This window comes from Staurois parvus, unplaced genomic scaffold, assembly GCF_062004578.1.
Source record: "Staurois parvus isolate SC_StPar_1 unplaced genomic scaffold, SC_StPar_1.0 ptg000327l, whole genome shotgun sequence".
NCBI lineage: Eukaryota > Metazoa > Chordata > Amphibia > Anura > Ranidae > Staurois > Staurois parvus.
Window position 1 is genome coordinate 4108136 of NW_028318123.1, and position 27120 is coordinate 4135255.

A 27120-nucleotide genomic window follows, 5' to 3' on the forward strand; every position below is an offset into this window, starting at 1 on the left:
TGGGTGGCTAATAATAAACTGTATTATATTGTACCTGAGACCTGCGTTTCCCTGTGTCAGTCCACACCTTTCTGGTCACTCCTTGATTCCTGACAACCAGATGTACATAAACTGTTGTCTACAACTTCTTAAAAGTGAAATTCAGGAATAAATAAAACTAGAAAAGCGACAATTTCTGGGGAAATTGTGTGAAGTGTTCTTGCCTCCACCAGTAGTCTACAACTCACACTCTAGCTTTTGTCACTCTGCTGCCTGCTCACACACCTGGGTTCCTATGGCAACGCACTCTACAGCAAGGGCAGAGAAGAACGGTTAAAAACAAACTGCTCCAACTTGCTCACTTCACTGGCGGTTGCCATCTTCAAACAGTTGTAGTTTAAAAATTATAATTCCTACACTGAAGAGCTTTATATTGTGAGAATCACAAGACCCAGACCTACATTTTGATGCATATGTCTCTGAAATATTAAAAATGAATGCACAGTCGCAGTTTAGAAATTGCCCTTCAAATTTGAGGTGGCTAGAGTGGAGTTTCAATGAATGTCAATGGGCGGCGTGAGTTGCAAACAAATGGTCATATTGTGAAAACTATCAGGACTATGGCTTAGCCGTGTACATTTTTAGTGGCAGCAAGGATAGCTGAACGTTTTGATATAAGATTTGTGTAGGTGGGCTTGAAAATGAGGGAGTGGTGGCAGTTTAGAAATCATGTCCTGATTTTTCAGCTCACACTCTAGCTTTTGTCAGCTCCCACTCTAGTTTTGAACATTGCACCATTCATTCCTATGGGACCAATTTCACCACAAAAACGCTGATATTTCGTGAACCATTCGGCGAAACGTTCCACAAAGTAATAGCACACCAATCGGGAACAATCCGCACGTTTCGGTATATTACTGTCTATGTAGTGTAAAAACTGTGGGAGGAGTTAGGGTGGTAAATTTGGCTATAATAATAAGAATATATATGTGAGATAACAGTAAGTGGTCTTGCCATGCAAGAACACCTAATAAAGCCAGACTCACCTGGATGGCTGCAGCACCAATCCCATCTGCAGCTGTCCCCTGCTACCTTTAAGACTGAGAGCTGAGCGATCAAATACTGCTGATCACTCTGCTCCTACAGACTGCCACTGTCGCTTTGCTCTGCCCCTCCAGCGCTCACTGTAGCGCCGGGCTGTGGAGGGGGTAAGAACAGCTGGCTCAGGCTCTCAGCGATGTGCTAAAAAGCTGAGCTTGCTGGATGTCGGGATCTCTAGAGTCTGGATCAGATCTGTGGTGTCAGCCATCAGTGGGCTTTGTCCTGCTATCAGCTGAAAACTGGTCACAAGACTGCAGAACTAAGTGGACTCCTGTTACCCACAGGAGAAGTAGGGCCAAAAGAGCTTTGGCCCTACTTCTCCTTTATTCTTAGTGTAGCGCTACCCCAGAGAGGCCACTGGCTGTTATAGTTCACAAGCACAATGCAGATGATAATGATGACATTATTATTATTATTATTATTACACAGTATTTATATAGCGCCAACAGTTTGCTCAGCGCTGTACATTACAATGGGAGACAATACATGAGACAGTACAGTAACAATACAATGAAATACACGAGGAGTTCGAGGGCCCTGCTCCTTGGAGCTTACAATCTAGGAGGGAGGGGAGAGTGGTACAGGAGGAAATAGCTGTGGGGGATGGAGTGGTGGGGAGAGCAGAGGAGATCAGCAATTAGGTGAGGGCGGGGTAGGCTTCTCTGAAGAGATGGGTTTTCAGGGTGTGCCTAAAGGTGAGGAGGGTAGGTGACAGTCTGATGGATTGGGGTAGTGAGTTCCAGAGGATGGGGGAAGCCCTAGAGAAGTCCTGGAGATGGGCATGGGAGGAGGAGACCAGGGAACTGGAGAGTAGGAGGTCTTGTGAGGAGCGGAGAGTGCATTTTGGGTGGTAGATGGATATCAGGTCTGTGATGTAGTTTGGGTCAGTGTTATGAACAGCTTTGTACGTCAATGTTAATATTTTGAATTTTATGCGTTGGGCAATCGGAAGCCAGTGGAGGGATTGGCAGAGGGGGGTGGTGGATACAGAGCGGTTGGTAAGGTGGATAAGTCTGGCCGCAGAATTCAGGATAGACTGAATCAGGGATAGCCTGTGTTGGGGTAGGCCGACGAGGAGGAAGTTACAGTAGTCAAGTCGTGATATGATAAGAGAGTGAATGAGTTGCTTTGTAGTTTCTGGAGTTAGGAACGTGCGTATTTTGGAGATGTTGCAGAGGTGGAGTCTGCATGAATTTGTCAGCGATTGGATCTGGGCTGGAAAGACAGATTGGAGTCTAGAATGACACCTAGTGCTCTGGCTTGTGAGGTGGGGCTGATGGTGGCGTTGGATCCTCCTCACAGGTGCAGAGGCTGCCAGCACACAAAGAGCAAAGTTTAAGCATACTGACACAAGAAAGTACTTTTATCATGCAGCGGTAAATGACCGCTGCTCAGTTCTCCGTCATTCTCGGAGAAGACAGTTCTCCTCTGAATGCCTTTTTTTGAAGCGGTGTAGATCAGTTCTCCGAATGAAGGAAGAAGCAATCTACAAACACTTTCAATTCCACTGTCATGCCCTGACCTGGCCACTACTGCGTATAACGACTCGCTATCAGCTGCCTTAGACTCCTTAGCACCCCTAACCACACGTAGCATTAGACCCCGGCCGCTTCAACCCTGGCAGAACGACCACACTAAAAATCTTAAACAACGCAGTCGCGCGCTGGAATAATTATGGCGCAAAACCAAATCACCTTGAGCGTTCTCCCTCTACAAATCCACCTTCCTCACCTACTCCTCCTCCCTCCACGCCGCCAGACAAGCCTACTTCGTAACCCTCATCAACACCCTCTCCACCTGTCCTCGCCACTTCTCCACTTTCAACTCCCTACTCTCTCCCCCCCACCCAGTACCTCGCTCACCGCCCACGAGATTGACAATCAACATAGGGAGCGAGGGCGTACCTGCACCGTCAGGATTCATGGCATTCGTGTAGTGTCAGGGAGCGAGGAGCCAGACACACAAGGAGGTGCAATTAAAGGTAGGTTTATTAACAAAAACAATACAGACTCTATGCAAGTCCAACAGCAACAGCAGATGACTTGGTAGAACAGTAGCCAGGAAGGATGGTCGCCAGAGCCGGGATCAGAAGCCAGGAAGGATGATGGCCAGAGCCGGGGTCAGAAGCCAGGAAGGATGGTCGCCAGAGTCGTGGTCAGAAGCCCTCTGCAGTTCCTCCCCCAGGAGGTGGCGGCTTATCACATATAAGTCTGCTGATTGTAGCTGTCCATTGCATGCGTGTCCTGTCTGTTGCACAGCAGCTAGCTCCTGTTTAGTTTCTCATTGCTCTCCTGGATACCGACTCGGCTTTGGCAAGACTCCTTCCTGGCTTCTGACCCCGGCTCTGGCGACCATTCTTCCTGGCTTCTGACCCCGGCTCTGGCGACCATTCTACCTGGCTTCTGACACCGTCTCTGGCAATCATCCTTCCTGGCTTCTGACCCCAGCTCTGGCGACCATCCTTCCTGGCTACTGTTCTACCAAGTCATCCGCTGTTGCTGTTGGACTTGCATAGACTCTGTCTTGTTTTTGTTAATAAACCTACCTTTAATTGCACCTCCTTGTGTGTCTGGCTCCTCGCTCCCTGACAATATCAGACTGGATGTCACTCCATTTCCTCAAATTGAACCTTTCCAAAACCGAGCTCCCCAGCCCGTGCCCTCCCACCCTCTCCATCACGACCAACAACGCCACCATCAGTCCCACCACGCAAGCCAAAGTCCTAGGTGTCAGTCTAGACTCAAACCTGTCCTTCAAACCCCATGTCCAATCATTGGCAAACTCATGCAGGCTCCACCTCCGCAACATCTCCAAAATACGTACATTCCTAACCCCAGACACTACTAAACAACTCGTTCACTCCCTTATTATCTCACGTCTGGACTACTGCAACTCCCTTCTCACTGGCCTACCTCATCACAGACTATCCCCGCTTCAGTCTTTCCTGAACTCAGCGGCCAGACTCATCCACCTTACCAACTGCTCCACCCCCCTCTGTCATTCCCTCCACTGGCTCCCGATTGCCCAACGCATTAAATTCAAACTACTAACACAGACATACAAAGCCATTCATAACGCTGCCCCAAACTACCTCACCGACCTGATACCCAAATACCACCCAACCCGTACTCTTTGCTCCTCACAAGACCTCCTACTTTCTAGCTCCCTGGTCTCCACCTCCCACGCCCAACTGCAGGACTTCTCCATTATTTCCCCCATCCTCTGGAACTCACTACCCCAATCCATCAGACTGTCACCTACCCTCCTCACCTTTAGGCACACCCTGAAAACCCATCTCTTCAGGGAAGCCTACCCCGCCCTCACCTAACAACCAATCTCCTCCACTCCTCCTACTACTCCATCCCCCACAGCCACTTCCTCCTGTACCACTATCCCCTCCCTCCTAGATTGTAAACTCGAAAGAGCAGAGCCCTTGACCCCCTCATGTTTTGTTTTGTTACTGTATTGTCTCATGTTCTGTCCCTACTATAATGTACAGCTCTGAGCAAACCTTTTAGCGCTATATAAATACTGTATAATAATACTGCTGGAAAATGGCTGCTTTTACTATAATCTCACAAAATTACAGTAAGAGATCAGTCAAACACCATTTACTAAGCAGCGGTAAATTATCACTGCTTTGACAGCTCTGTGCTGGAGAATCTGGAGGGAGAACACAGATCGCCAGTGAAGGGCTGAGATCGCTCCTTCATATGCTGGTCATCTGTGTGCTGAGATGATCAGTGGAGAACATGTGGGGGGGCACCTGATTTTGGGTTGTATTGATAACGTGACAGTGAAAAACAACGTGTTGGATTCTAAGGGAGTGGCTATGTCTGCTACAGTGCCTTAATTATGAATAGAATTGAGATACAGTGCCTCCAGCCGTTATTGCAAACTTAAATAATTTGATAAATAATATGAAGTGAGTTCTGACACCTTGAGAAAATATAACTACCACAACATAACTCTCCTGAGTTCTTTGAGTTAATGTGATATTTTATCAAATCCCTAAATATCTACAAGTTGGTAGATAAATAAGGATAATGTATTTATATACTGTATAAAGAATATTTATATATATACAAGAACTGGTAATTTGCAATTCATACACATGTAGCACCCTCCTAGTCAGGTGCTAGGATTTGTATTGTTAGGTTAAGCATAGCTGTGTTTCTCTGCATACCAGAGAGACAGTTAACCACTTCCAGTCCGGACACTTTTACCCCTTCCTGTCCAGGCCAATTTTCAGCTTTCAGTGCTATCACACTTTGAATGACAATTGCGCGGTCATGCAACACTGTACCCATATGAATTTTTTAGCATTTTTTTGAGACAGATAAAGCTTTATTTTGGTGGTATTTATTCACCACTGGGATTTTTATTTTTTTTTGCTATGTAAATTAAAATGTCCAAAAATTTTGAAAAAAAGTGTTTTTCTTATAAAATTTAGCAAATAAATAGTATTTCATCATAAATCCTGGCCAAAATTTATTCCGTTATACTTTTAGTAAAAGAAATAACCCAAATTAGTTTATAAGCAAAAATTATAATTTTTTTTAATTTTTTTTATTATTTTTTTTTACATACTGTCACCATAGCAATACAATGTCACCATGGTGACACTGTACTACTTATGGGGGGTGATGAAGATTTTTTTTTTTTACACTGACTGCTTTTACACCCATAAAGGCTGTAAAAGCAATAATTTCTCCTTCTAACTAGCTGCATTCTTGCAGCCATTGAGAACTACTGAGTGAGCTGTGATTGGTCACAGTTTGTCACATGGTACAAGGCTGTTGTGAATAGCCTTGTACCATGTGACCTCTGTGATCATTCACAGATTTCACACGTAGTAAGCAATGATGTCAGAAGTGACATCTTGCTTACTACTCTGCATGTGATCACTGATTGGCCAATCAGTGATCACATGATCGGGACCTCATACAGAGGTCCCGCCCGATGATCGGTGTTCCACTGTGTCCGGAGGACACAGCAGGCACCGGATTGCGGTGCTGCGCGCTCCCTGGGAGCAGGGGGCAGGGAGACGGTTTATAAACGGCCACCTGACCCTGCACTGCCACCGTCCAGCCGTTTATATATAACGGCCAGATGGGAGGTGGTTAAGAAAATCTGATTGGGATCTCTGTTCAACAGAGTGTTATGATTGATTAGTCAGGTCTGCTCATGATGCTCTGGTGCTGTTGAGTTTGTCTGAGATTTGCCCATCTTCAGGAAGCTATGAGAGCCTTCCAAAATATGGGTTAGGGCTAGGCAAATGAACGGCATGAACATGGATACACGCCTGGCCAATTGCAGGGGAGGGTAACCTCGTTGCATGCTGGGAGTGGTATTTATATTCTGTGAGCACATGGGTTCAATGTCTTTCCTGGGAGAGTATTGAACAGAGAGGCTGGAGGCAGGCTGCCTCGCTTAGTACTTGCTGCCATGCGGCCTCAGGTGGGTCGACCTGAGGGCCTGAAGTTGGAGAGAGTGACCCTGGTCCTACAGTATGCTGACTGAGAGGAGCTGTCTGCCAAATATCTGTCTGGCATCACTGGAGAGAGATTCGCTTGGAAGATTGGATTCTGAAGAGCTTGTCCAAGTGTTGATATTACTAAAATGACTTTGCTCACTCTTAAGCTACTTGTTGGTACACTTTAAAGAGAAGTCTGCTATTTGCTTTCAGTCAAGACTTCAGTAGTGCTCAACTAAGAGATCAGCTAGATGTCCTCAGTGTCAATAGCTCTAATTTTGGAGTATCCTACAAATCCCCTATCCCTATCCTCAGTGCTACAATAAAACTCCAGAAACACACATCCCCTAGGCTGGTCATTGAAGACAACAAATGGAAGTGTGTGTGTTTGACTGAAGAAATACACTATGTCTGGCTGCGGGGCAACATAGGGGGAACCTGGGGCAATAATACAAGCGGCCCTCGCGAGGGTAGCACCACACACACTACACATTATTGACAACAATTAACTGTAAATAAATAAAAAATTTTGAAGGACAATGATAACATCTAAACATAAATATATATACTTAGTAGGTAACCAGAGGGTAGCAAAATACCCTAGTCAATCTTAGAGCAGTTTCCCATCTTCCACGGCAGAAGAAAGGAAGGATACTACTTCTGATATGACAATAAAATAAAATTAGCTTTAAAACATGTATTTAACCCCTTCACGCCAACGTAACACAAATATTTGGCCTCACAGAACTGGGCTTTTTTAAGTGGGGTCGCATATCTGCGTACATGTCTATGTGCTGGCAGCACGCCGCACAGCACGCTCCCAGCACAAAGACTGGGGTGTCACTTAGAGCCCCGGGTCCTGTTCTAACGATCGGGACCTGGGACTCCCGATTCCAGGTCATATGATAGCCTCTGATTGGCTACCACAGTAATCAGTCACTGTACAGCCTGCCCCCCTTGTTTTTTTTTCTCTATGAATGGAGGAGAGAGATACATTGTATCTCCTTCTCTCTTTGAAAAAAAAAAGTTTGTTTAAAAAAATGTTTTAAATAAATAACTAAATAAATAAACATTTAAAAATAAAGAAAAAATACCTAGATCAAGGTTTGATCTAGTTCAGTGCCAGGGTAAGTGTTTGGGTCAAGGTCAGGGTCAAAGGTCAGGATTTCTTTTAATTGGTATTGGCGTCCGTTAATGTCAGTGTGTTTTAGGTAAAAAAGAAAAACTTAAAAAAATAAAATGCGCACTATTGTTTCTGGGCTGTACTGTGGGTACGAACAACAAATAACATACACCTGTAGGGTATCGCTGCAATCGTCAAGAGCTGGAAAATTTATTTTGGGTTGTTCTTTGGTGGTAGGTTATGGAAGTAACAAAACACTAAATTAAAAAATATATTTTTTTTTTACTATTTTGGGCCAGTTTTCTTTTGATAATACAAAAAAAGGAAAAGGAGATATCCATTACCATATACCTCCAAATGAAAGCCCAATTTGTCCCAATTTGTCCTGAAAAAAACAAGGTATAATCCACCTGGATGTACAAAGAAGTTGTGATGATATGTATGGTTTTACTAACACATGTCAATCTTGCAAGATTGTACTTAGGCGTTAAGATTTGTTTTACCCTTAGGTGTGAAGGGGTTAAAACCATGCAGCTTATCAAACATAAAAAGTCTCGTTTTTACCAATCGTTAATACTCCTCAACTCCAAAACAGATTAACACCAATCTCACCCTACATATATAAAATTGCAGGGATACCAAAAAGACATAGCAATACAGGAAATGTACTAAATCAAACCCCCTTGCACAATAACCAGCAATATAACACAAGGAAAATAGGGATTAGGAAATTGAAGCTATAATCTTTGAAATAATTAAAATTTCACAATGACCTTTTTAGTACATTTAGATCTCACCACCTCAAAGATATGGAACCTGGATGGTATCAGTGTGGTTGGTTCAGAGATAGCGTCTGCCTCTTAGGCGGAGCAAGGAACAGGATTTTAGCAATTGTGATTTTCTGGGTGGTAGAAATAGGCATGTCTCTCAGATAGAAGCCAAGGTCCTCCTCTCTCATTTTCCTCTGTTTTTCTAGTGTTTGGACCCATTGTCTACTAAGACCGCCCAAACTAAATGTTGACGGTCTTCTGATTGGACAATATAAATATTAATTAATGAAGGATTTATTCAGGTGTTTTTTTACCTGTCCACTAGAAGGCAGTCATGTCTCATAAATGTGGACCTGACTTTCCTAAAAAGAGTAAAACTATTTGAAATTTAATATGGTATGATAAAAAAATATGTACCATATTAAAGTTGTTATAACAGACGTATCTCTATATAAATGACCTGGCGAGTTGATTTTAATATTAGGATACACCCTTATTAAATAAGAATCTGTCATTTGTGGCTATCAACCATTATTAAGACGTCATCTATTACTGATTAACTTGTACCCTATCACTTAACACAGATACATATTGTGGTATATCTGTGTGATACAGATATTTCAGTCCATCATATGAATATGCACCATGTCCTTTATAGCACAGTATTGTATCTCTTGGGTGATCTCATGATATGACACTAACAACCTGATATGTGGGAAAAATTTGATTGACAAACCATTTCCTTTAAATATGATTGAAAATTTCCACCCATAATTTCCACACATATTTTGTTATTTAGAAATTGATTGATGAGTCATTGGTAATCTAACGTGTATGTATCCTTTGAACTTAGCAAGAAAAGGAATTTAATATATGATCATAACTTCCATAAAGTTGAGGTTGTTATTTTTTCCTTGTATAACAACTCTTGAGTATGTATCATTTTTCTTCTCCATTCCTAAAACGCTACAGTTTTGTCCTATTAATGAATGACTGATAGCTCACACACCTGAGTTGATTAGGTTGTAAAAGATGATCTGCTCAGTTCATTCTGAGGGGACCATCGTTTTTTTGACTGGTTGACAAACAATTGTCTGGTCTTTCAGTAAATAGTTGTATTTGCTGAGATGGAGTGTGATGGTTCTCAACATTTTTCCTGCTCTGTTTAACAATCTTAAGACTTGAGTTGAATGTGTGGGCTTGTAAATATGGCTGTTTAGTATTTTTTTTGGAAAAAGCAATCTTGCTGTGAGTGTTCCACTGAGCATTTGATTCGCTCATCTTTATAGTTCATAATTGATCCATTTATAAACTTTATATAGAAATAACCTGACACCACCTCTGCTCCGACCACCTAGGCAATCAGAAGCGGACGTTCTCCTCCCCCCCTGTAGTCTTCTGGGACACATGACATGTACCAGAAGACTGCGTGACCATGCACAATGTGCAACGTGGCTTGCACATGTGCAGTGGGCACCCAGCTGTGAAGCTGCAAGATGTCACAGCTAGGTGCCCACAGTTGAGATGCCGGCACCGAGGACAGAAGACCGAGGGAAGGAGCAGCTCAGGTAAACACATTGCTGGATCCTTGGACAGGTGAGTGTCTGTTTATTAAAAGTCTGCAGCTACAGTTTTTGTACCTGCTGACTTTTAATAAACACAAAAATGACTGGAGCTTCTTTTTAAGTACTTATTTTCCATTGTTTTTTAAAGATTAACAACCCTGCTTTGTGCACACCTGGGACAATTTAAAAAATAAGTATGCAGTGGGGGAGATTTACTAAAACTGGGGCATTCAGATTCTGGTGCAGCTCTGCATGGCAGTCAATCAGCTTTGAATTTCAGCTTGTTCAGTTAAGCTTTGACAATAAAATCTGGAGGCTGTTTATATGCAGAGCTGCACCAGATTTTGCACATTGATTACAAGGGATATAATCTGATTATTCTTGCATATGTTTGCTAACAAAAGGCTCATTCCCATTCTAAGTTTTACACTCTGTTTTTTCTCAGCTCTATACATCAGACAAATCTATGTGATACTGGGACCACCACAGGACTTCAAACTACAGGCTACAGTAACAGCAATTTTTCCATTACCATTGGCTCTGATACAACCATTAATAATACTATACGTACGACCGTTAACAGTCAACCTATTACAACCAGTAAAGATGTAGCTAAGACCACAGTATTGCATACTGAATCTGTTTCAATAACCTCTACTGATTCTAATAGAACAATTAACAGTGAAACTACCTTAACCATTAACAGCAGCATTAAAACAACTGTCAACAGTGGATCTACTACATCTATTAACAGAACATCGAGCACAACAGTTATCAGTGTACCTACAACATCTCTCACTAGTGACTCAGGTACTCCTCCCAAAATGACTTTTTCCACAAGTCTGCATACAGATACAACTTTTTTTGAAGTCAACAGTTCATCCGGCACTACAATATCAGTTGATATAGGTAAATATTAATATTTTCAGTTATGGTTTTTGACAAACACATATGAGTTAAAAAAAAAAAAAAGAAACAATACAAGTGTGTCTTTTACAAATTGTATCTAATTGAAATAATAAATTAATGTCAGATTACTTTATTTTAATGATTAGACAGGTAGCAATAGAGTTGAACATCAATCATGTTAAAAGCTAGTTTCTAAATATTACTCTTTTGTCCATTGGAGGACACAGCTCTGCTTTAGATAATCACCAACTGGGAATAGAGCTGCAGAAGTAGGATGCTAGGTGTAATTAAAAATCAAAAGTAGGTTTTCTGGTGGCCAAACCTAACCTCCCCCCCAATCAAGCCTGTATTTGGTACAGCACTAGTGGGGTGGTCCTTGGTAGGGCTGTAGACTTCCTTTTTTGGCTTTAATAAAGATGGATGAGGTCTTACATTATTGGTTTATGACTTCCTGCTTTCTTGCTGAGTCTCAGAATAAGACATATAAATTTCCTACTGGAAATCTTAAGTTCCTTTGGTTTTACTACATACAAGCCACCAGCTGGGTGACAGGCCTCATAATAAAGGACTCAAAGCTGTGTCTACTAATGAATGCAGAGAAAAGGTCTTTATGGTAAAAACGAAAAAATCCTATTTCAAAACTGGTTCAAAACTAGATTTGTAAAAAAATATATATTTTAATTAAGTTATATAAATACATCATACTGTTTGAGTAGGTAGTAAAGTTGGTCCCAGACCTTGTTCAGAAGATGGACGTGCATAGAAAAAAAATGTAGTGCATGTCAGACATACAGTAAATGCTGGTGTTTTTGCTTTGTTTACTGTAAAACAAGATCTGCAATTCATTTTTTAAAGCACATACAAAACTATTTTCAAGAATTATCCTGCCAATTAAAAGAGTGACTACAGCTATGTCGTTTAATACACAGTTGTAACACTAATAATATATGTGAGCTTTTTACTTACCATGCAGTTTATAAAGTTATACTTATACAGTGCAGCATTCACCCCTGCCGTGCTCTGAAATGTTGTATAAGGATGGTGCTAACATTTTGCAGAGCTGAAATTATGCACACTCTGAGCCTGATGTACTAAACCGCAAATGAGCAGAGAAAAATTGCTATAAAGATAATTCATACATTTGCAATTTATGGGTTTGCAAGCGTGTGCAGGTGTATACCACATCCAGCAATCCAGATCCCAACATAACATACAAACATACAAGCTTTTTATTCTGACTGGGGAAAACAACACATAAAAAAGGCAAAGCTCAGAAACACCTGTACTTCAGGAGGTTTTAAGGCAGAGTATGTACAGATATTCATAACTGAAACCTCCATGAATAAACATCAGCATAAGAAATTGTGTATGCACTCTTGCCGTGGTAAAATCCTTTTGCGTATGAGCATTTTGGTATATTTCAAGCAGCATGGACTTTGGCATTTTTACTTTTAGTTTATTTACAGTCATCTTTAGTGATAAATTGTATTGTAACTGTAATGTCTGCCTTCATTTTTTAAAGCAAACTGTTGGCGCTATATAAATCCTGTATAATAATAATATAAGCATGTGGTTTAGAGTAAATTAGGCTCTTCTTGGAACTAACCTGCCTCTTTTCAGGTTAAGGAGTAGGCAGCCACATTGCAAAATTCATTTTAACGTCAAACAACTGTTTGAAAAATCAATTTCAGACAGATGTCTGGTAATTACAAAGGTGAATCAAAGGCAAATTTAAATGGTGTATATAAAATATACCAGTATATATATATATATATATATATATATATATATATATATATGTTCAAAGTTTTATTAAAACATTCTCAAAATACAAAAACCATATTACCAACACCCCGTTGTTAAAGTAATGTGTCCAAAAAGCAGGCATTGTTGGCTGACTGCCTGACTGTAATGCACTACACTAAACCATTTAGTTGCAGTATATTACTGAATACACATTAAAGTGCAGTATTGTGTTTTGCAGCAGCCCATATATTTAGAATAACCTGCTAAGACAAAAGGAAAAAAGTACACTGCAGCTTTTTTATTTAATTCAGTGCACCACAGCACATAGCATGTGTGTTGCGGTGTTGTGCAGTAAGATATCATAGTATGTACTTGTGTACTTGGGTGAACCAAGATATGCAGACCAGAAATGTGGGAGGAAAATTAGGGCTCTCTATCTACATACTTACCCTGGGTCAGTGGATGAAAGTTATTTAATGACGAGGGTCAGCATCACAGCCAGGCAACTAGACTCACCAAAGAGCTTAGCAGTGACAGCCTTTTTTTCTGTGACAGGTATACCCTTAAGGTATTATTCTAGCAATCAGAAAGCACATGAGATCTAATTAACCCTTTGAGGACCGTAAGATTTTGGAACGCCAAAAGAAACAATTTTTTTGTGTTTAAAGTTCGTACACTTTAGTTGCTGAAACTAAGTCATTTCATGAAATAATTGGCAGAAAGCTAGATCCATTTGTTGTTTGTTGATAAGAACTAATATTTTGACTCAAACCAAAAAAAAAAAGAGTTTTAAGTTCTTAATCAGATGATACACGCAATTAAAAATATGGGACAAATACGTCCCTTGGTCCTCAAAGGGTTAAGGCCCATCTGACAACACACTTATTTCCTACACAACCTTTTTTATGTCAGCTGACTACTACTTGTGTTTTTGTGTCAGTATCATTACGTCAGATTTCTCATGTCAGTTTTTACAGTATGTAGATGAAATGTGACTGTATTGTTCTTTAAATAATTTGTTCCATAGAAAAGATTCACAGGCAGAACAATCATTTAACTTCTAGTAATCTGAATTTGTCTATTATAGCCAAGGCTTTGACATACATGGAAGATCTATTAGCCGGGGAAGTAAATGCTACGGTTGCGAAAGAAATGTTTGGAATTTTGAACTCCATTTTAAGCACATCTCAGAATCTTTCTGCAAGTGACTCCATGAGGTATTTGTTCAAACTTCCCTCACTAGTTGGTACCAGTAATCCTAAAGCTGTTTTTCAAGGACCACGGTTTTGATTATAGCCTTCACATTCACTTAGCACAGATGTATTATCAGCAACAAAACTGAAAAAACTGTGTTGGAAAAACTGGGCTAGTTTATAGCTATAGACTCAATAATATTTTACCATCTTATAAAATGCATTTTGGGGGTATGTCCATGTCATATAGACCAATAGATTATATCATGCAGAAGGATCTTTAATGTTTCTGCATGATGCAATATGTTATATGTGACATTGAAACAATGACATGACATAAACCCAAAAACCTATTTGTTAGAAAGTGGAATGTTATTTAAGGTCCTTCTTTCTCATGCAGATACACCTTAGATGTTTCATCTACCAAAAATGAATACATAATACTGTAGTGTATAGTGATAATTATTGATGGTATAAGAATAAAGTATTAGCAATGCTTGTTGCAATCCCTCAATCAGCGAACCTTGGGTTTTCCTGCTACCTTGCTGCACTTAAAAGATACATCACTTCCTCAAGTCTTCCCTGAGTGTCTACTGAGTGGGGGTTTGTAATGAGCTTTGGTAATACTCACCAAGTCACCAACAGTTAAAAATAATACATACCATTTTTGGACTGCATGGGCTCATTGTGTGCTGTATTCTCTTTGAAACAGTAAATACTAATGAGCCAGAAAAATAATATATACCCATACATGATCACAGGCCTGTTGAATAGGGAAGGTGTTCATTCATAGAATAAAATTGATGAATAAGTACACTGCCTCAGGCAGTCAGCTTACCCTGCCTCATTGTTGGTGGGGAGTAAACGTCAGGAGTCATTTGTTGCTTGAAACTCAAGCAATGAAACTTTTTTGCAATATATCAAACTAAAAAAGACTTGTCTATATGCAAAAAAACACGTAGATTTGATCTTCAAAAATGAGGACATTTACATCAGGACCCTTAAAAGTTTAGTTACAACACTGCTTAGGGTTTGCAGGATTAAATGCAGCCTTATTTTCTCTAAGAAGTAGAATTTTCTATATTGATTTATGTGTAAAAGGTCAGTACACCTATAAATGATATCTTGAATATGGTGTCTGATAAGCGGAGTCTGCCCCTGGCAAAACAGTTTTTTTTTTCATTTTGGATAGGGTAGGGAAGGGTTATAACAACTGACTGAAAAATTTATTAATTATATTATTAACCTATTAATAATCTATTAAGGCTGCTTAATAAGTCAATTTACTTATATGCAACTTGCCCTGCAGTAGCCCTACTTTATCTAATCCAGGGTATGATGATAGTGAAGAATCTCAAAATCCACAAATGTACAGAGGTTTTTTACAGTATCTCTCAAAGCAAAGAGTACTGAGGCAGTTTTGTTTAATCAATATAATGTGTCCATGTTGCCATTTTTTCCTTTGGGCATCTTTTGATTATATTTTCTTTATATCTCATAGGTTAATTAAAATTGTGAATCAAATTGGCTTAAAGCTGAACTTCCCTGAGCAATCAATAAATTTGACCTCTCAATACTTGGCTCTAGCAGTAAATAAAATCAATGCCAGTCGTTTCACTGAAACATCTTTTGGTGTTGAGTCTTCGTCTGGTTTACAGGTAGGATATGTTCAATGCATAACTAATTTTATACCACCTATCATGGGTTATCTATTTTTTATTGTTATATTAATATAAAAACTTTGACTTAATAACTTGATTATAATCACTTAAAAGGACACCTACAGTATATCCAGAGAAATATGTAAGCTGTGCTTACTGATCTCTTTTTGAAGATGCTAGTTATCTTACTGCTATGCTTTGAGCGCATACTTTTTTGAGTCAGAGACTTGCAAAGTCTTTAAGCCAATAGTTCAGTATTGCACCCTGGCAAAAGAGAGGTCAGCAACGACAGATCATGTATTTCTATCAATACTGCTTCCCTTTAAAAGGTCACTATACAGATCAGAAAAGTTGACCAGGGTTGCTTGATATGTAAAAACAGTGTAATAAAAAGCAATCCTATGCCACATATGGGCTGAATTCAATTTCTACAGTGTTAAATAATTTTGCTAGGAGGGAAGCTGGGAAGCTGCTAGAAGCTCAGTTCCTATTCACATAGGCATGTGCCCCCAGGACTACATTTCCCAAGAGTCCATTCCGTACACAAAGTTATACATTGGCTCCTAGGAGTCAGGGCAGCTGCACTGTTTTACTGCAAAAGAAACAGGTAGAGATAAAACTTAAGCTTGGGGTTTTAGTGCAACAGAGGAAGCTTTTTCAATTAACAACAGGAAGAGCTCACTTGATTTATGGCAGGATTATCAGGTATTTTTCTGTACTTACACTGTTTTAGGCCTTTTGCACACAGTACTGATGTTTGAGCATCAGTATTTCTGGATGTAATTTCAGGCATTTGTTTTGCGCGTATTTGTGTATCTTTATGCATGTTTTTGTGCATTCGCACGTACAATACATTCCTAGGCTAAATGCTTTAACATTTATGCTCATGTGTGCGTATTTGCACACGTTTGCGTGTACTGGCACAAAATACAAACCAGAAATGCATTTTTTCCGTTTTTTTCTACTCAAGAATACGCAGCACTTGTTTAAGTGCCTGTGTGTACAGGCACATTGTAAACAATGGGCTACATTTTAAATCAATTAAAACAAGAATGCTGTTCTGAGCTTTTTCAAGCTGCACGGCATAAGAGGCCTTAAAAGAATAAATCTTAGGAAATGCATTGACTGCAGACATGTACTACATCACTTTATTTTCTTTTGGCCAGACATGCATTTTAACAAAAACAGCAGGAAGGTGCAGTGCTCTGCAGGCTCCTATGAAAAGAAAAATAAATGCACATTTTTTCCTGCAAAAATATGTGCATTTATTATTTTTTTCAAAAAGGTGAACTTAGCCTTTAACAAATTCTGCCTTGTGCTAATATATAAGTCTTGGGTGCAACTTCATTTTAGGGCATGTGTCTTTTAGTAATGTTTATATTATTACTCTTTATTTCAAAGGTTACTTTGAATTCTCATCTGCCAGAAAACAGTACTGGGTCTGTCCTTCTCCCTGCCTCCTTACTGAATGACTTGTCATCTGCTAATAAAGATATAGCTTCTAGAGTACAGTTTAACTACTTTGCAAAGACTTCATTTTTCGTGGTAAGAATTTTTTTTCTTTCAAAAACATATTAGTGGAGAACAATAACAAAGAAATTTCCAATAATTTACATAAAGAGAAGAAACCATAAGCCTGGGTTCACACTGAATGTGCATCAGTGTCAGCGCAATTTACTACTTTTCAAATTGGTGAGACTCGGACAAAGTCGGAGTTGCACTGATTAGAACGGTTCCATTGCTGATCATAGGGTGCAACTTGTCATGCGATTTGAACTGTCAAATCACATGGCAAGTTGTGTCGGTGTAAACAGGGGCTAAAGTCCACACATATCTTTACAAAGACAGAAAAGTCACATAGTAATTAATGGCCCATATTAACAATAGGGAAACATAGACAAGAACTGGTTGCAACTGAACCAAATAGTGGATCAACTGTGCGAGAATAGGATATCTGGAGCTTTACACTGACCTGTAAAAAATAGAAATAAAAGATGAGTGGCTGGTAGGGTCTCCAAAAACATAGAAACAGCTACCACTGTACATGAAACTCTTTTTATAGAGGCTAATCAAGTATCTAAAGTCTATCAGCCTCCACTGTGGGTTGATTCAAAATTAAGAAACTAAGCAAAAAGAAAACCAAGACTAGAAGACAGAAGGAAGCCAAACCGGATGAGATAATAAAAAGGGGGGGGGGATAGGGATATAAGTATGTAGATGGGGGGTAAGAATAGGGAAAGGGGGGGAGAGGAGGCCCCTTGATTGTTCTTGATCATAGCCTCATACAGTGGCATGGTAGGAGGGTGCCAAGGAAGAAAGGGGAAGGGAAGGGGGGAGGTTATTCTCAGCTAGACAAGAGAGAGCGAAACTCTGCTGCGTAGACCCCCTTCGTGGTAAGATTTTGGAAACCCATCATTAATTTTCATTTGCTTCCTAAACAGTGAGGATAATATAGCCTCTGAAAAATGCATTTGTTTTATGTTCTGTCAAGTTTACTAACACTTGACAAATAACAAAATAAGGCTGTTGTACATGTAATCCAATCGGTTACTAGAGGCAACACTAGCAAAAATCTACTATGCTGTATATTAATTACCATATTGACAGGTCCTTTGCTTTCTTCCCTATTTCTCTATAGTTTTGAGAGATCTGAGTGGTCTACACACTACTTAGCAATATCAGAGAGAGTCAGTTGTTGGAAACTGATCAAAACCATGCCAATTCCACTGAAAAGGCATTTTCAATCAAATGTCACCCCAATTTTGATCTACTCATCACTTGGAACTAGGAATTGATTTCAGAAAGTGGGTTGTAGATGGCTGTTAACTATTAAAATTTTTGAAATATGTTTATTTGATTGCAAACTGATGGAAAGCTTCAAAAAAACCCTAAAATTGTAATGTATAGCCAGCAATAGGCATATTGGCCTCCTGGATTCTGAGATTTATCCTGGTTTCTGCGTAGGCTTGGACTGTCAGTCTTGGAGATTTGGCTTCAGTTAGAAAGACTGTTGTGCCTAAATATTTGTCATTGGCTCTGATTTTCTACTGAAAATCCAACTAAGTAAGATCTGTTTTTGTAAAGCCTTTAAACATTTTGCACCTGTGTCTTCAGTACCACACCAAAGTATCACTGATACCAGTAGTTAACATTATTGTTGTTCTGGGCATATAGACCCAGATACATAAATGAGGATTTGTTTATATGCTGGAGCTGCTTTCAGGAAAGCATATTCTTTGTTACTGATAAAATATGTTGAAACTAAATTAAAAATTTTAATACATATTATAGTGACTGTAATTTCTACCTATTACAAATCCTAAAGATTTGAGAGAAGAAGAACACCTTTAGCCCCCCTTAACACATTCGGGATTGTTACCTAAACATAAAAAAAAAAAAAACATCTATTAAAATTTCAAAAATTCAATGTCTTGCAATCCCTGAACATCTTGCGACTACATACAGATAGGGCAGGTCGTTGTAAAGTCAAGTTAGACAATTTTTTTAGGGTAAACTGACCATTCCAATAGATTTTGTAATCAATAACTGTGGACGATTTGTATATCTAACACATGTTTGTGTATCATTTGGACCAGGACTCATCCATCTCTGGAAAGAAGCAACTGGTTAGTAATGTGATATCAGCAAGTGTTGCAAATCTCTCAATTACTAATTTAAAGCAGAATGTTACTGTGACTCTGGAGACTGCAAACCATAATGCTTCAGTAAGTATGCGCCACTGTGCGGCATTTACAAACTTGAATTTATGAAAATATAATTTTTGTTGTTTTTTTATATTTGTATTATTGTTTTCACAGGCTATACTAGAGTGTGTATTCTGGGACTTCACCAAAAACAGTAAGTTGTCGAACTATTTCAGATTGAACAAGCTTCTTTAAATTTCAGGATGGGTGTACTTGATTTCATTTTATTACCAACTCGGGCATACAAGAAATAATGGGTAGGCAGTCTTCATAGCTAAGCTCTTCAAAAGGTGCAAATGTTATTGAAATTAAATAGGTATGGACACAACAAACTAGGTAAGCACAGACAGCCTGCCCATTTAACCAGAACGTAGCTAGTTTGTCCTGTCAAGTTCTATGCCTTGCCCTCCATAACATTCTCTGCCTTATAAAGAGCTAGTTTGGTATATATAATTTGATTGTCGGTGCTCCTTATCTTCCACATTTCTTGTGTTTGCGGGGTTAACAAAAACATGCAGTCACAAAAGAAAATGTACTGTTGCTAGCACATTTTGTAGTCTAGAATTAGGTCAGGCTCACAAACCAACATGGGGAATACCAAAAAACAATAGAAATACCAAAATAAAAAAATACAGTAGTAATTGAGACAGATTTAGCATCCAACCATCGGTCTAGGAAGAGGTTTTATTTCTGGGAAAGCCTTTAGGCCTATAGGAACACCATTCCTGTTCGACTTTGTGGGGTTGATTTACTAAAGGCAAATAGGCTGTGCACTGCACTGAAAATGCAGTTACTCTAAACCTGAGGGGAACATGCAAGGAAAAAAAAAAACTGCATTTTTGCATGCACATGATTGGATGAAAGAAATCAACAGAGCTTCACCTCATTTCAGAGCTTCTCCTTGAATGTAAAGCATTTGCACTTGCAGTGCACAGTATATTTACCTTTAGCAAATCAACCCCTATGCGTTCGCCAGTACTTCACTGTGACCAGTATTTACCACTCAACAAAATACTGGAAGCAACATATGTGAAGTAGACAGACAGGACTAAGACAGTTGACATAGAACCAACAGGCACCATAAAGACATGCAAGGAACAAATCAGTGATGAGGCAGGGAACAGGAAAGGAAAGTATGGCCAACAGGAGCAAATCAGAGCTGAGAGAGAGGTGGGGAGTGACCAGGTCATAGATGTAACTCATTGTACTAGCTTCTGATCAAAATGTGATTATCAGATTTCAGCGGATTAGCTTTTTTATTTCTTTATTTGGAAAGTTTAGCTATACAGACTGTTTCCATATTTCAAAAAAACTGCTGTCACATCCTATTTTTTGTTTCCAAGCAGCAGTTTATTGTGTTACCCATAAAGTGACTCTCTGGGGCAAAATTGGGATCCATCCATGTGTTTGCATTAATTACTCTTTCTTCACAGGTGGAAATGGTGGCTGGTCATCAGAGGGCTGTACAAAGAACAGTACAACACAGAATAATAATAACCAGACAGTTTGTAAATGCAACCATCTAACCAGCTTTGCTATACTATTGGTAAGTACTATGTAATAAATTGCACCTCAGTTCCTACGTTCAGTGCGATCTGTGCACTGTTTGATCTGGTTCTTTCTGCTCTCATTATTGTGACAGACTATATAATTATTAAAGCTGTGATCTATTAAAATGCAGGTAGGCTAAAAGGTAGGCTAATCATGACAGCGCTGATTACACTGTTCAACAGGTAAAAAGTTTTGGGCATAAAATTAGCTAATCTTGCATAATTTTGGGGTGCTGAAAATGAAAATGACCCTAAAAAATGTTGATTGGCTCTAGTTTCCATGATATATTCACCCATCTAATGACGTAAGCCATTCAAAATTATGATGCAACTTCAGCTGCATATTGCGCAATTGATACTGGTGACCAATAGAAAATTGCATGTATACTGAGATGATGCAATATTAGCCTTTAATTGCATCACTTCACTGCATAAAAGCTGCAGCATCTGTAGCTGATTGTAGTTCGACAGCGTCTTTACATTTCGTTTTATGCTTATATAGGCTACTCAGTAATGCCTCGAACTTGTGTGAATAAAGCAGATAATTTCTGCTATATCTGCGGTGAAATAACTTTTATCTCACAAAAAAGGAGGATAACAGGAATGATTAAGAAAGCCTACAACTTGTATTTTGGATGCAAGATAGGAGACCAGGACAAGAGCTGGGCACCACATATATGCTGCAATTCTTGTGGGACGGCACTGGAGCAATGGTTGAATGGAAAAAAACACCAGACTACAAAAAAGTGGTAGAAAAACTCATCCAGACTTACAGAAATCTGGGTTGCAACATGTCTCTAAAAATTCATTTTCTACATTTGCATCTGAATTTTTTCCCACCAAACTGTGGAGCAGTGAGTGATGAACCCGGAGAGCGCTTCCATCAAGACATTGCAGCTATGGAAAGAAGATATCAAGGTAAATGGAGCCCATCAATGCTTGCTGACTATTGCTGGACAGTTGTAAGAGATAGCCCTTTCCTCGAATACAAGAGAAAAGCCAAGAGAAGCAAAACCGACACAAACTGAAGACAAAACTAGTGAGAATCCTAAGTATTAAAATGATTAAACTTAGCTTATGGCTATAATTTTTCTTGGTAATCCTATGCAATATATTATGCCATTTAGGCTTTGTTATGTAGTCAATATCACTTGCTTTATATTTGTGGAAAGACATCTATCTATATAATTATTGTGCATTATGTAGTCATTACGCCTATAGTAGAAAACTTTCCGTTTACAGAAAAACTAGAGCCAATTGACAAATTTCATTGTTATATTTGAACTCAGAATGTGAAATTCATTAATAAATGGATCCTTTTGTTTCCAAAACTGGCAAAAAATAAAAATTTGTTGAACAGTGTTATGTGCTTACCCCAAAAGCAGAGAGCAGTGTAAACAGTTTGAGAGAATAGGCAGAAAAAGGACTTTGTCTCCTTATTTTCTATAAATGTTGTATGAATTAGCCTGTTTCCAAGCACTTCGCTAGTTCTAGTTGGGGTGCCTAAATGTCTGACTGTGCGTGCTTGCCTATTTATTCCCATATTTTGATGTGCTTATTTTTTCAGGACATGACTGCTGATAACTCTGGAAGCTCAGAGTACAAATTGATTCTGACTTTCATCACATATATTGGCTGTGGTCTTTCTGCCATATTTCTATCTGTGACTCTTGTAACTTACATTGCCTTCGAGTAAGTAATGGATCTACCTGAAAATCTAAAAGAAGAAGTACAATGGGTTTATTTACTAAAGTCAAATAAATGATTCCCTTTGCAAATACAGTTGCACTCTGCAAGCGCATTAGTGAATGAGGTGAAGCCCTGCTGACTTCCATTATCCAATTGTGCAAGCCAAAATGCTGTTTTTTGTTTTTTCTTGTATGTGATTGGGCATTCTTTGTAAAGTGAAGCTTCACTTGCAAAGTGAACTGTGTATTTGACTTTAATAAATAAACCTCAATGTAACTATTCATACTGTGAGGTATCAGTCTTTTCTACCAAATAGTGCTTTTAACTGTGTAGGTTGGAAAGACTTTACTTTTCTTCCTATGTTAATGACCAAGTGGAGGGAAAATTTTCTAATGGGGAACACAGTAAAAAAACTCTATCAGATTTTACAACCCTTACCCATCTTATAAATTGTAATGTAATGTTCCCACTCTCTACAACTATAGATGAAACAGTAAATGCATGAAAGAAATATTATTATATAAGAAATATTATTAATATTATATTCAATGACTATATATCTGCAGTGCTAGCAAACTATAACTACTAATCACTCAAAAACAAACCACGTATAGCCAATGTTACTAAGTTACATAGTTAGTCTGGCTGAAAAAAACAAAAGTCCATCCAGTTCAACCAAAAAAAAACAGGTTATAATCCTATACCCACAGTTGATCCAGAGGAAGGCAAAAAACCCAGCAAAGCATGATCTAATTTGCTCCTGCAGGAGAAACAAAATCCTTCCTGATCTCCAGAGAGGCAATCGGATATTCCCAGGATCAATTTTACCTATAAATGTTAGTATTCAGTTATATTTTGTGTATCCAAGAAAGAATCCAGGCTTTTTTTTTTTTTTTAAAGCAATCCAGTGAGCTGGCCAGAACGAACGCTTAAGGGAGTCTATTCCACATTTTCACAGTTCTTACTGTGAAGAAATCTTTCTGTATTTGGGGATTAAATTTCTTTTCCTCCAGACGTAAAGAGTGCCCCCTTGTCCTCTGTGATGACCTCAGGGTGAATAACTCTACACCAAGTTCACTATATGAACCACTGATGTATTATACATGTTGATCATATCCCCCCTTAATCTCCTCTTCTCAAGAGAGAATTCATTCAGTTCCTCTAATCTTTCCTCATAGCTGAGCTCCTCCATGCCTCTTATCAGTTTGGTTGCCCTTCTCTGTACTTTCTCCAGTTCCCTAATGTTCTTTTTGTGAATTGGTGCCCAAAATTGAACTGCATATTCCAGATGAGGTCTTACTAATGATCTGTACAGGGGTAAAATGATATCCCTCTCTGGAGTCTATACCTCTTTTAATACAAGAAAGGATTTTGCTTGCTTTAGAAACCGCAGCTTGGCATTGCATACGATTATTAAGCTTGTGATCTACCAGAACTCCCAGATCCTTCTCCACCATTGATTCCCCCAGTTGTGCTCCCCCTAGTATGTATGATGCATGCATATTCTTAGCCCCTAAGTGCATAATCTTACATTTATCACATTGAACCTCATTTGCCACATAGTTGCCCAATTAAACAGTGCATTGAGGTCGGCTTGTAAATTGGAGACATCCTGTAAGGAAGTTATTCCACTGCATAGTTTGGTGTCACCTGCAAAGACAAATGGTATTTTTGATCCCAGACACTATATCGTTTATACATATATTAAAAAGTAAGGGTCCCAAGACTGAACCTTGGGGTACACAACTACCAACCCCAGACCATTCAGAGTATGAATCATTAACCACTGCTTTCTGAATACGATCTTTTAGCCAGTTTTCTGTCCATGTACATGCAGATTTTCCAAGCCCGTAGACTTACACATTAGCCGCATGTAGGGAACTGTGTCAAACACTTTTGCAAAATCCAAGTATACCACATCCACCGCCACCCCTCTGTCCAATGTTTTGCTCACCTCCTCATAAAAAGAAATCAGATTTGTTTGACAACTTCTGTCTTTCATGAATCCATTCTGTCTGTTGCTTAAAATATTTTTTTCCAGCAAGAACTCATCTATGTGGTCTTTTATTAAATTCTCCAGTATCTTCCCAACTATAGAAGTTAAACTAACAGGTCTATAATTATTTTGGTAAAGATTTTGACCCCTTTTTAAATATAGGCATCACATTGGCCTTACGCCAATCCAGTGGTACTATGCCAGTCATCAAAGAGTCCCTAAAAATTAGAAACAATGGCTTTGAAATGACAGTGCTCAATTCTTTAAGGACTCGTGGGAGTATGACATCCGGTCCAGGTGCTTTATTCACCTTTATTCTGGTTAAATATTTCTGCATCATATCAATTGTGAGCCAATGTGGATCATCTGGAGCTGTGTCAATACCATGCCCATTATGGACAAGAGCCCCCCTATGCTCCTTTGAATATACAGAGCTGAAGAAGGTATTTAATAAATTTGCCTTCTCTTTGTCCCCAGTCACCCACTCTAGATTATTTTGTAAAGGGCTTAAATACTCGGACCAGACATTTTTACTATTAATATATTTTAAGAAATTTTGGTTGTTTGTCCTACTATCTTTTGCAATCTGTTGTTCATTTTCAATTTTTCCTACTTGCATTTTTTGTTATAGTCTTTGTAATGATTAAACAATGATAGCGTTCCTTCATTTTTATATTTAATAATGGCTGAATGTGAAGATGAAAATTATATACAAGTGAATCCCCATCTTAGAAAACAAAAACAGGCAGTCTATGTTAAATATGTGGCTGTCATCTTGTTAACTGTGTCTGAAAGTATTGCATTAACCATGTATTTTATTTATTTTCAAGGAAAATACGCAGAGATTACCCATCTAAAATCCTCATTCAGCTGTGTGCTGCCCTTATTGGTTTGAATCTGACATTCTTGATGGATCCCTGGATTGCACTGTACAGTGAAATTCCAGGCCTCTGTATCTCTGTAGCTGCATTTCTACATTACTTTCTCCTCGTTTCCATCACTTGGATGGGTCTTGAAGCTTTCCACATGTATCTGTCTCTAGTAAAAGTCTTCAACACCTATATACGGAAATACATATTGAAGTTTTGCATCATTGGTTGGGGTATGTATTTTTTATCTGTACTCTTGACTTATCTTCCGGCTAATAGTGAAAGTGGTACATTATGGGTCATTAATATCTTTGTGTACCTTTGGCTAATACTATGGTGAATATGAGCTGTGTCCAACTAAAACACTGAACCAGTAAATGACAACCCAGTGTTGTCTTATTACTAGTTTTCGGAAAAATGTTTCCCATGGGCTGGAAACAGATGCTGGATACTATATGGAACGTTTCTCAGTAAGCTACTTTCCTTGGGACTACAGCAGACCTTCATCTATTTTACATACTAAGGTGGAATGTGTGGCTTCACAAGTCGACTATAGAAAGACACATTTTTACCACTGCTTGCAGCCCTCAAGTGAACTTGCATAAAAGGTTTTATTATGTGAGTATATTATACTTTACATTGCTCCTTCAGCTTTGTAAGATAATTCAAACACGTAAAATGTTTTTTCAATTATAGTAAAGCGTGATGTTTTTCACAGTTTGTTCCTATAACCACCGCTGAAAACATTTGTACATTAGTGGGTCCAACAAAGGCCTGATAATATGTGGGCAATGTTGAGGCTGTTATACCACCCTTATTTGTATGATTCTGCAATAATTTTGATACAGAAATAGAAATTAAAATATTAAACTACTTTTCATCCCTAAAGCTTCACTATGTAAACAAGAATCCTTTTTTTTTTTTTCTAAAAACACCCCTAGTAACTCACTATGAGCAAATCCTAATTTAAAGGACACCTCCATAACTTCTCACCCATTATTGGGGAGCACATTGGCTAAGTGGTTAGCACCTCCACCTGGCAGTACTAAGGTTGTTGGTTCAAATCCCATCCATGTCACCACCTGGAGTTTGCATGTTCTCTATGTCTGCATGGGTTTCCTCTGGGTACTCCAGTTTCCTCCCACACTCTAAAGACATGCTGGAAGGCTAACTAGATCCTGTTTTAATTGGCCCTAGTATATGAATGTAAGTTAGGGACCTTAGTTTGTATACCCCTTGAGGGTTAGGGACTGATGTGAATGTACAATATATATGTAAAGCACTGCATAAAATGATGGTGCTATGTAAGTACCTGTAATAAATAACATATTCAGAAAATCAAAGTGCTACAACCAATTAAATGTATAATTTGGCATACGCCCGACTAGTATTTATATATTTATAGTTACAGTTTATAATACTCCCCAAACAGTTAGGGCCTTTTCAGATCTCAATGACACCTTGCGATGGGTTAACGAACGATCATTTATGCATGTCGCCTCATGCCTTGCCATAAGAAAGCTCATTTACTTTGATTGTGTTGTGTTGTCAGCACACCACAATGCAGCAAACTGTCAAACACCTATACAGTGATACCTCGGTTTATGGATACCTCGGTTATGCATGTGACCCCACCCCATGTATCATCAGTGATGTCACATGGAGCAGGGTCACTCGGATGGTGGCCTCGCCCCTTACATATTTAAGAACTGTCAAGCCAGCTCAGTGGCAGAGAGCTGGCAGCCATCATCGGTCGCAGAAGCTTTTTTTTTTTTTTTGCGGGTTGGCA

General features: G+C 39.0%; 1 protein-coding gene across 3 annotated transcripts in view; it reads left to right on the forward strand.

Moving 5' to 3' along the window:
• ADGRG2 (adhesion G protein-coupled receptor G2) overlaps positions 1-27120 on the forward strand; it is a 196242-nt gene that overhangs the window by 152872 nt on the left and 16250 nt on the right. For all 3 annotated transcript variants that reach the window (XM_089683890.1, XM_089683892.1, XM_089683893.1), the window contains 9 exons: positions 10460-10923; positions 13757-13886; positions 15364-15520; positions 16925-17068; positions 19120-19248; positions 19342-19381; positions 20661-20773; positions 22345-22469; positions 25293-25564. In XM_089683890.1, coding sequence (XP_089540016.1) covers positions 10460-10923; positions 13757-13886; positions 15364-15520; positions 16925-17068; positions 19120-19248; positions 19342-19381; positions 20661-20773; positions 22345-22469; positions 25293-25564 — 1574 coding nt within the window. The remainder of the gene's footprint in view (positions 1-10459; positions 10924-13756; positions 13887-15363; positions 15521-16924; positions 17069-19119; positions 19249-19341; positions 19382-20660; positions 20774-22344; positions 22470-25292; positions 25565-27120) is intronic.